Raw genomic sequence first — 10,969 nt, 5'->3', positions numbered from 1 at the left:
TCCCTCATGTTGCCATAGGGTGGCCAATAAAATCAGGCCCTTGGGACTAGAGTCAGAGGAGCAGCAGTGGCTAAGGTAGGCTCATGAGCCATGATGGGTGAGGTAACAGGAGGAGCTAGCTCAGGCAGAGTTTGTCCAGGCAGAGTTAGGCTGGGGGCCTCTGTATGGATAGGTTAGTCCTGCGGGCTGGTTGGGGCTGAGGTGGGTTTGGGGTTTAACATTTATCATCCTTACTCATTTTTATGGAGTTTTCAGCTCCATATATAAGACTTAGAGGTTCCACAAAATTCTTTCAAGCTTAAAAGGGTTCCATGGCCAATTAAATTGGGCAGCACTGACCTAGATCAATGCAGTGCAGTCTAGTGGCAACAGGCACTGGTCGCCAAGCATAAGTATGGTGTCAGCTGAGTGCAAGGAGAAGAATGTGTGAGGCATGCCATTTAGGACACTCAGTTAGGAGGAGCAATGACCACAGGAATAAGGGAGAGAATCTGGACATAAGATTTCCACATCAGTCTGATAAATATTTACACGTGACTGGACCCTCTCCTGCAGCAGAAGCCATTGTATGGGACAGGCAGTTAATTATGCACAGAATTCTAGACAAATGTTTTTGTCCCAGGAAAGGGATATTTTCAACTCCTACAATAGCACACAGCCACACAAATGCTGTTTCCAAGCAGAGTCAATAGTGGACTTTGTGGCAGCCTTGGATCAGACCTAACCACAGCGATCCGAGGGTACACCTCACTGCCTCCACAGAACAGACTCCTGCCTGCGAGGCTGGAACTATTCTGTTGGCAAGGGCAGGGCCAGATTAGTAGCATGCCCAGAGAAGCTGACAACTCAGGTGAACTGAAGAGGAGAGCAGTTTTTGCTTTGCTCTCCCCACAGTTTATGGTATACCCCAGGTGAGGCTGCAGCAGCCTCTGCTCTAGGTTCATTCACAGAGTGAAAGCATCTCAGATTTCCTGCAACATATCTAGAGTTGTAGCGATCCTTCTGCCAGTCACACTGAGGGAGAACTCTGTTAGCCACTCGAAGACCACATAAGTGATGCTTGGGAGGACAAATCCAGCTCTACTAGAAGGCCTCAACTGGGATGTTTCCTATCCACAAGGTGGGTGCTTCTATTTCAATCAGCCCAAAACTAAGAACAAGATCAAGTATAAAGGTCATAAGCTTCTTACCTTAACAGAATAAAAATTTAGCAGGAGGAAGGCATCTGTCCCTTCCCTCCTGCTGAGGCTCCAGTGGCTGTTAATTGTATTGACATTTTGACAAACTTCATCAGGAAATGTTTTATGCTTTGTCTATTCATCTAAATCCAGTCCTGTCACACAGTTTAACAATACAGCAGACACCTACACAGGAAGCCTGGCATAAAAACCTTTTGTGTGTCAGAACAAGGATGAAGAACACCGAAACAAAGCACTTAAACTGATAGTAGTGTCACATCAGAACAAAACCCTTTCAAGATTTATTTCCAGCAGACTACGCACTCTACTACTTCTGCCTTCTGATGATAAAAACAAACTCTCTAGGACCCTCAACAGAAGTATGGATTTTCTACAGAAGCTGGGGAGCTAGAAACAATGGGTCTCCCCCAAGGAGTCAATCACAGCATCAGATTTTCAAAAGGATTTGGGGTAGATTTTTCCCACAGCTGGCCACTTAAGGGTTTTACCCTCCATTCCCTCACCCCACTCAAAGCACCATGCTGCTGTCTGCTCTTGTGAGACCAGGCTCAATGGATCATGGGCCTGATCTAGTGTGGTAATTCCTATGACAGGCTGGATGGCTTAGGCAGTGGTAGGTCTTCAGCTTGGCCTCTGCTACTGGTTCATCAGCAGCCAACAGCAATTACTCCAGACAGGCTGATGGCAGGTTCCAAGCAGCTGTAGCCCCTTACTGAAATACCTGGGAGAGGATGGTCCTTTGGTTTGTAAGAGCAAGAGGAGTCGAGTTTGCTGGCAAGGCAAGCGCTCTCCATGCACAGCTCCCCCACTGTACCTGCCTCCCCTTGGACTCCAGGCTCACGCCTCTCCTGAGCAGTAACTCAAGTTGGGTCACATGAAGGCAGTGAATTAGAGACAAGGCTGACAGACTGCAGTTCAGGAAAGAGCAAGGGAGTGGAGATCTGACATGAGCATCTGAGAAACCACTTGACTAATCCGCTGTGAAGGAAAGGGTTGAAAACATTGAATAGGCATGTACAGAAGGCTTCACATAGTCAAGGGGAAGGATAAATAAGGGCCATATGACGACACTAGGACTACCTGAGCAGAGTATTCCCATCTGCAAGATGCAAGAAGCTGTGGACTCGCCCCTTTAGGAAAGGAGGGCAAAACCACAAGGCTTGAACCTAAAGCTCTCATTTACTACCCGGATCTCTGTACTTAACACATTTATCCTTGCATGGCCATGAGACAGAATAGATGGGAAAATGAGGCCCAGACACTGTCTCACCCAGTGCCTTATGGAGCCCCTGGCAGAGGTGTGGATTTGCTACAGAAGTTAGGGAGTTGCAGAACTGTACCAAGGTCTGCCAAGTTGCTGGTTAGTGCCATAAGCACCGATACCATACTTCCATCCCAAAGGCAGCAGCAACCAGAGTAGATCAGAAACTGGTGCATCTAGTTCAATACCCTGTATCCTCAGCCTCAAGCTACTCCAGAGGCAGAGGCTGTAGCAATGATGAGACAACCCAGCTCCAGGGAAAATGCCCTGCTAGTGCTCATTAAGAGTTTGGCTCATGTTCCGAAGCGTATAACGGACAGGATTAGCAAGTAACAATCCCTTGTGTGAATAGAGATGGATGAGAGCAAAGACCACAAGGGACTCAGACAGGCCAGACTCTGAAGGCTGAGGAAGGTTATGCTCCCATTACGCTTTGCCAACTCTTACCATTATCATTGGTCTACCTCAGCTATGCAAGTTGCATAGCTGAATTCTACATATCTACCAGTGTCTTCTACACCACGAGGCCAATGGAGGCTGTTCTCCCATCAATGCCAGCCACTCTTCTCACTGTGCTGGAGTACAAGCATCCACAGGAGTGAGTGAAGATCATTTAATATACATTTTGAATAACACGACAAATCGACACCCCGTGGATTGATCCCTGCCAGGTCAATCCCCAGCATAGTTTAGACACACCCTGAGTCTACTGCTGGGTTAGGACAGTGCTGTATGACTGGCCGGTTCTTCGGTGACCACCAATTTACTATGCATTGGCTTAGACACTTCATATCCTTGTGCAAGAACCAACTAGTTTAGCAAGGGGATGCAGGGGAAACAAAATGCACTGAGTAATTTAGGCAAGGAGAGATTAGTCCTATTCTGCTGCTGCAGCCACCTCCCTGCATGAGCTAGAACCGCTGTCGTCAAAGACATAGGCATGGACTCAAAGGAAGGGTCATGGAGTGGATGCTCATCTCCCGCCCCCCCCAACACAACAACAGTTAAGTGGTGTTGCTGCCAATCTGCAACCCATGACAGCTAATCCTGTGATTCAGGAGTGAGGAGAGCAATGGAAGTACTGAGCTAGCACAAGAAGAGGGAGGGTATGGACATGGCCTCAGGGAAGGGGGTGGAGAAGGAGCAGGAAGAGGCGGAACAACGGTTGAGCAGGGATGGGCCCTTGGGATACAACACCCCTGGAGAAAGCTAAACAAGTCAGCCCCTCCACACACAGAAACCCATAAGCCATAAAGTCAAGAGGAATTAGCAACACAGAACAAAGAATGGGAAGAGAAAAAAAGGATGGGGAAGTGTAGCATGAAGATGGCACGTTCACAGCTGTTTTCTTGTCAGTGCCCTTCAGTGCCCAGTGCCCTCCTGGAGCTCAGGGAAGGAGAGAACAGGCCATGGGCATGCCATTGTATTTAATTCCAGACCATGCCACTACATGTTCTCTGAAGGTCTACCTTGCAAACGCTGAACTGGCCAGGCACTATTAGTCTGCCAAGTCTAACCCCAGCACACCGTTTTGGAATGAGCCTTGCTCAGATTCCAAGGCCAGAAAGGACTGTTGCTAGCTTCTGGTCTGACCTTCTCTGTATCACAGGCCAGAGACCTGCCCCACAGTAATTCCTAAAGCAACACTCCCAGTCTGGATTTAAGAATGGCTAGTGATGGAGAACCTGCCACAACCCTCAGGAAATTGTTCCAGTGGTTAATTACCCTCAATGTCAAACTCATGCCTATTTCCATACTGCATGTATATGCATTCCACAGGTGTGCTCACACAAGAACAAGGCTGAAAACCTCACAGCCTATGAGTCATTGCATAAAGTACTCAAGCCCCCAAGAATCCCCCATCATTTTAGAGGTATAAATCAGCTGAGTCCCACCTGTACACTGCTTTGAACAGTGACCTGCATGAATGAAAAGTAAACTGTCACTTCCTGTGCACGTATGCCTTTCATTCGACTCACACTTGGCTTCTCTCCACTTTTTGGTCATAGTTCACTCTCTCCATTGGTTTGTGTCTATTTGCTCTCCATCCAATACCTTATATCCTCTTTCCATGTTTTCTTCTCTCCAACTACATTAGGTCAGACTAGAAAAATAGTGATCCCTTCCGGCCTGAGAATCTTGGAAGGTACCCAAAGGCCCACAGAAATCATGATCAGTGCCTCTTTACACTAGGGCCTGTAAAAATATAAGATGCTGTCCGATCACCTCTGCCCCAACTCTTTCAAAAACTCCTGGAGATGGGAAGAACACAGATGTGGGTTTCTGAGATGGGAACACCACAGATGTGGGTTTCTGACCCATTCCACAGCAAGGGCAAGGATGTAGAGATTAAATTCCGGGAGATCAGCAGAACAGAAGCAAGACTGGGCTCATGAGCTTCACTAGAAGACATTTTATTCCAGGAGCATTTAACAAGCCACACAACTCACATTCCTCCCTCAGCCCCAACCCCTCCTCACTGAAGCTAGCACCCAGGATATTTATGACAGTGGTGCCACTTTTACAGCTTTCCTTGCCCCATAGGCAGCAATGACTTTTTCTACCTGCTGCGATTACCCTAACAGATTCCATGTAAGCAAGATAGCTAGTGTAGGCCACTGCAAGCTGCTCAGCAAAGCTTTGCAGGACAGAAGACTAACTTCTAGAACAGTGACCTAAAAGGGGGCAATGGTGCTTTCAGAGCACAACTCCAGGGCTAGACATGCCAGAGAGTCAGCCCCCATCTGAGTCGCTGTTCTCAAGCAGCTCTATGGGCAATGAACACTCACTATGCTGACCCATACAAGACAATTCATTGCACACCCTCTTGGCTACCAACTACAAGGGAGCCATGAGAACTCCCTTCTGTTGCCTGTCTCCTGTTAACTAAAGCCACAAGATTTATTATAGCAGTAAGGATTGCAATAGGAAATCTAAGGGAATTCAATTAGCACCATGACCTGACACAGCCTGGAGCTCTAACACATTCAGCAATGATAGACCACAGTTCCTGCATAGCTAACAGCACTATCAGAACTCAGCTTCCAACTCCAGAGAGCTCCCAAAGGTCCACTAAGCACCGACAACCAACTTGCCCTGGAATTCATGGGCACACTAAGTGGCGGCAGCCTGAGGCCTGCATTATGGAAAACTCCACAGGAGGGAGGAGAACACGGATGTACAGTGGGGTGACAGGTTCACCCAGCCTTAGCAGCAGCTCCAGACTGGAGTACAGCATATCACTTCACATGATGCATAGGGCGCTTTGCCCTGTGGGCATCTAGCAGCTCTCCAGCACACTACTCACCCTTCCCGAGGTACACCATGCCATACTCCCGGCCTTGTGGGGTCTTGTACTCCACCGTGAAGCACACCTCCTTCCCAATAAGCTTCTTCCGCAGGAATTCACGAGCTGGAAATCCCCAAGGCTGGGTAAAACAGAAGACAGTCATTGCAAGTCAAAACAAGCACCATCAGACCACAAGGGCTTCCCATCCACTGCTGGGCATAGGCCCCAGAGATCTCATAGGGAGGCAGTGCTGCCATGTAAAAAGGGATGTAAAATCCAAGTTAGTAAACTGGTTAAATACTATGTTTAACTGATTACATGCTGGGAGTTGGAGCACCCCACTCGCAGTACACAGGGGCTGCTCTGGACCATCCACAATGACCCAGCCTGTTCATGCCATGGGGCAAGGGGTGCTTCAGCCAGGCTGGAGTGCCCTGCCGGACTGGAGATACCCCCTCCTGCCTGTGGCAGGCAGGTGGCTGCTCCTGCCCCATTGGTTAACCATAACTGGTAAGCCTCATCTGTCTAGCGTGAGGTTTACCAGCTAAACATTAACATCCCTACTAGTAAACAGAGCACTGGATTGGGACTCAGGAGATGGGTACTAGTCTCACTTCCAAAGCTGGCCTGGTGGATGACCACCCAGGCAAAGTTACTCGGTTACCCCATTTGTAAAATGAGCTCTGACAGACTGCCTTGCACTGCAGCTACTCATAAGAGCAGCTGTGTAAGAGTTATGGGTTCCCTTGGCCAGAGCACATTTCACTGTTCCCGCAGGAGACCTCAGAGAGGCCATCTGCAGTTCAGGGGTTTGGAAGAACAAGTTATCTGCAAGGACAGAATTGGGAGGCACCATGGTTCATAGTCATGCTGGAAGGGTACAACAAGTGGAGTTCTGCAGGGATCAGTTTGGGACTGTTTTGTTCAGGATCTTCATCAACAATTTAGATAATGGCAGGAGTGCATTTATCAAGTTTGCAGATGATACCAAGCTGGGAAGAGCTGCAAATTCTTTGGAGACTATGGTTATTCAAAATGATCTGGACAAACTGAAGTGGTCTGAAGGACAAAGTTCAATGAGGATAAATGCAAAGTACTCCAGTTAGGGAGGAACAATCAGTTTCATAAATACAAAATAAGCAGTGACCATCTAGGAAGGAGTATTGCAGAAAGGGACCTAGGGGTCATAGTGGTCCACAAGCTAAATGAGAGTCAGCGCAATACTGTTCCCAAAAAAATGCAACCATCTTTCTGGGATGCATCAACAGAAATACCATAAGCAAGATACAAGCAATAATTCTTCTACTCTACTTCTGCACCAGTTAGGCCTCTCATCTAGAGTACTGTGTCCAGTTCTGGGCACTACCTTTCAGGAAAGATGGAGAAATTGGAGAAGGTCCAAAAAAAAGCAACAAAAATGATTAAAGGTCTAGAAAATATGGCCTATGAGGGAAGATTGAGAGAACTGGGTTTGTTTAGTCTGGAAAAGAGAAAGAGGGGGAACATAACAGCTTTTCAAATACCTAAAAGGTCATTTACAAGGAAGAGAAAAATTATTCTCCTTAACCTCCAATAGAACAAGCAGCAATGAGCTTAAATTGCAGCAAGGGAGGTTTAGGCTGGACACTAGGGAAAAACTTCCTAACTGTCAGGTGATTAAGCCCTGGAAAAAGAAGTTACTCACCTGTAGTAACGATGGTTCTTCAAGATGTGTCCCCGTGGGTGCTCCACAATAGGTGTCGGACTTGCATGGCGCCGCAGATCGGAATTCTTCTAGCAGTTTCTATTGGATCACGCATGTGCCGACGCACGCCGCTCCCTTGCGCACCCGGGGCCATGTGCGCGATCCAGTCCCCGCCAGTTCCTTGACCAACCACCTTGGATGCTCCTGAAAAACAGACAGATCCGAAGCGGGGAGGATGGGCAGGTGGTGGAGCACCCACGGGGAACACATCTCGAAGAACCATCGTTACTACAGGTGAGTAACTTCTTTCTTCTTCGAGTGGTCCCCGAGGGTTCTCCACAATAGGTGACTACCCAGCAGTGACCCAAGTAAGGAGGTGGGTAATCGATTCATGTGCAGCTTGCCCCCGAGAGGACTGCTGTCGACAGACGGGTATCCTCCTCGAATACCTGATGTAGGGCATAATGCTTGGCGAAGGTGACCAGGTCGCCGCTCTACAGATGTCTTTTAACGCGATGCCCTTGAAGGCTGTTGACACCGCCACCGCCCTGGTGGAGTGAGCTCAAGGTAGGGCCAGCAAAGGGGTCTTTTGAAGCTCATAGCACATTTTTATACAGGACACAATGTGCTTTGAAAATTCTCTGAAGAGAGGCCTTCCTCTTTTGACCTGGGAGCGAGGAGACACTAGGAGCCTGTCCGTTTTCCAGAAGGACTTAGTTCTGTCTATGTAAAAGGCCAATGCCCTTCTCACGTCTAGGAGATGTAGGCACACCTCCTTGCTGGAGCTGTGAGGCTTCGGGTAAAACAAACCAATAGTTTTACCCTCGTTAAGATGGAACTCCGAGGAAACTTTTGGAACAAAGGCTGGGTATAACCGTAAGGTTACTGCCTCCTTTGAGGATACCGTGCAGGGCGGCGTTGCCATCACTGCTGCGAGCTCGCTCACCCTGCGGGCTGACGTAATCGCAAGGAGGAAGGTTGTTTTCATCGTAAGGAGTCGGAGGGGTACCGTGGCTAACGGTTCGAAGGGTGGTCCCGATAGCGTGCTGAGCACCAAGTCCAAATTCCACGACAGCAGAAGCAGCTTTCAAGGGGGGGTAAAGGTTTACCAGCCCTTTCAAGAACCTTGTGACGACAGGGTGGGCGAATACAGTAGGCCCTTCCTCTGTATGCCGAAAAGCTGATATAGCAACAAGGTGGATCTTTAGCGAGGATAGAGAAAGCCCGTCTCGTTTGAGGTCCAATAGGTATTCTAGTATTATGGTTATAGGAACGTCAAGGGGAGCTAACTGCTTGGCGGAACACCAGGCTGTAAATAGAGTCCATTTCTGTTAATAAGTCCTCCTGGTGGAGGTCCTTCGGCTACACTCCAAGACTTGTTGTACTCCCTCCGTACACGTGCTCTAAGGCGCTGAGCCATGGATTAGCCATGCTTGTAGGCGCAGACCCTGAGGGTGCAGGTACACTATGGACCCCTGAGCCTGCGTGAGTAAGTCTAGCGCCACCAGTAGGGGAAGTGGTGGACAATCCGACATGCGCAGAAGCAAGGGAAACCATTGTTGCCGGTCCCAAGTTGGGACTATGAGTATCATGCAAGCTCTCTCCCTTCTGGCTTTCTGCAGAACCTTGTGGATAAGCGTTGCGGGGGGAAGCGCATAGAGTAGAGGGCCCTTCCATGAAATCATGAATGCGTCCCCCAGGGACCCCCGCCCTATTCCTGCTCTGGAGCACTACTGAGGACACTTCTTGTACTGGGTGGCAAACAAATCGACTTGGGGAAACCCCCATGTACGAAATATGCGCCGTAGCAGGTCGGAGCGGATCTGCCATTCGTGCGTGAGTGCGAGGCGCCTGCTTAGCTGATCCGCCTTCACATTGTGAGCGCCCGGCAAGTACGAGGCTTTCAGCGTTGTTGGTGGCAATGCACCAGTTCCACAATCAGACTGCTTCCGCACATAATGCACGGGATCGTGCCTCTCCTTGTCGATTGATGTAGAACATAGTGGAGGTATTGTCGGTATTGATCCCGACTACTTTGCCATGCAGGTAATCTCGAAAACATCTGTATGCGTTGAACACTGCTCTGAGCTCCAGTATGTTTATGTGCAGTGTCTGTTCCGCAGGGGACCATAGCCCTTGCGTCACCTTGCTGCCAACGTGCGCTCCCCATCCTACGTGGGAAGCGTCGGTAGTAAGAAAAATAGAAATTTGCGGTTGGTAAAAAGGCACCCCCACTAGCAGATTCTTGGGATTTTCCCACCACACTAGGATCTGCGCACCTCCATCGTGGGCAACACTACCCCGTGGACAGTGTGGGATGCCAGCTTGTAAACACTCGCCAGCCAATGCTGCAGGCTTCGCATGTGTAACCTGGCATTCTGTACCACAAACGTCACTGCCGGCATGTGCCCCAACAGCTGCAGGCACATTAGGACCGGCACCGTGGGGCTGTACGTCATGACTTGCACCAGGGAGTTGATGGTGCAGGAGCGGGCGTCGGGCAGGTATACTCTTGCTGTGATAGAGTTTATGCGTGCCCCTATGAACTCTATATCTTGTGTGGGTTCGGTCTTTGACTTTGCAAGATTGATAACTAGGCCTAGCGAAGTAAACATGTTCGCGGTGACACGTATCATGCATAAGACCTCTGCCTTTGAGACCCCTTTCAGCAGACAGTCGTCCAGATATGGGAAAATAAACACCCCTGTCTGTGCAGGTAGGCTGATACCACTGCCAGGGTTTTGGTAAAGACTCTGGGTGCCGAGGATAAGACGAACGGAAGAACCCTGTACTGGAAATGTTCCCTGCCGACTGTGAAGCGGAGGAAGCATCTGTGTGCCGGGTGGATTGTTATATGAAAGTAAGCATCTTGTAAGTCAAGGGCTGCAAACCAGTCTCCATCGTCCAGTGCCGTAAGGATGGAGGCAACTGTGATCATCCGAAAGCGTTGCTTGCACAAGTAACGGTTGAGGCCCCGTAGATCCAAGATCGGCCTCCAGCCTCCTGTTCTCTTCTCTGTTAGGAAGTAGCGTGAATAAACACCTTTCCCTTGGAATTGTTCCAGCACTCTTTCCACCGCCCCTATGAACATGAGGTGATCTACCTCCTGCTTGAGCCTCGCCTCGCGGGCAGCGTCCCTGAGATGAGGCCTGGCGGGAGGCTTCGTCAGTGGAAGTGACTGGAAAGGGATCGTGTAACCCGTGGCTATAATTTCTAGCACCCATTTCCCCGTGGTGATCTTTTGCCATTGGGAGTGGAATGGTTTGAGGCAATGATGGAACACGAAATGAGTGGCATTGAGCGATGGTGTTGATAGTGCAGCCCCCGACATACCTGTCAACTTGCTGTCTCTGGGCCTGCCCCGAGGGTGTATGGCTTTGCTGAGAACATCGCCTGGGAGTCCTGTATTGCTGCTGCTGTTGATGGCACCCTTGGTCGTAGCCTCACTGACATTTAGCACGCTGTGGTTGGTAAGCATAGCGTCTTTGCTGAGGATAAAATTTCTTCTTGTATGGGGGAGTATAAATACCCAAGGT

At 49.2% G+C, this 10,969-nt stretch overlaps 1 protein-coding gene across 1 annotated transcript in view; it reads right to left on the bottom strand.

The window, feature by feature from the left end:
* SND1 (staphylococcal nuclease and tudor domain containing 1) overlaps positions 1–10,969 on the bottom strand; it is a 466,768-nt gene that overhangs the window by 413,772 nt on the left and 42,027 nt on the right. Inside the window, exon 3 of the mRNA XM_074976653.1 lies at positions 5,768–5,888. Within this exon, the coding sequence (XP_074832754.1) occupies positions 5,768–5,888 (121 nt within the window). The remainder of the gene's footprint in view (positions 1–5,767; positions 5,889–10,969) is intronic.

This window comes from Carettochelys insculpta, chromosome 1, assembly GCF_033958435.1.
Source record: "Carettochelys insculpta isolate YL-2023 chromosome 1, ASM3395843v1, whole genome shotgun sequence".
NCBI classification, from domain to species: Eukaryota; Metazoa; Chordata; order Testudines; family Carettochelyidae; genus Carettochelys; species Carettochelys insculpta.
The sequence above is the reverse complement of the archived record's forward strand: the minus strand, read 5'-3'. Positions and strand labels throughout refer to the sequence as shown.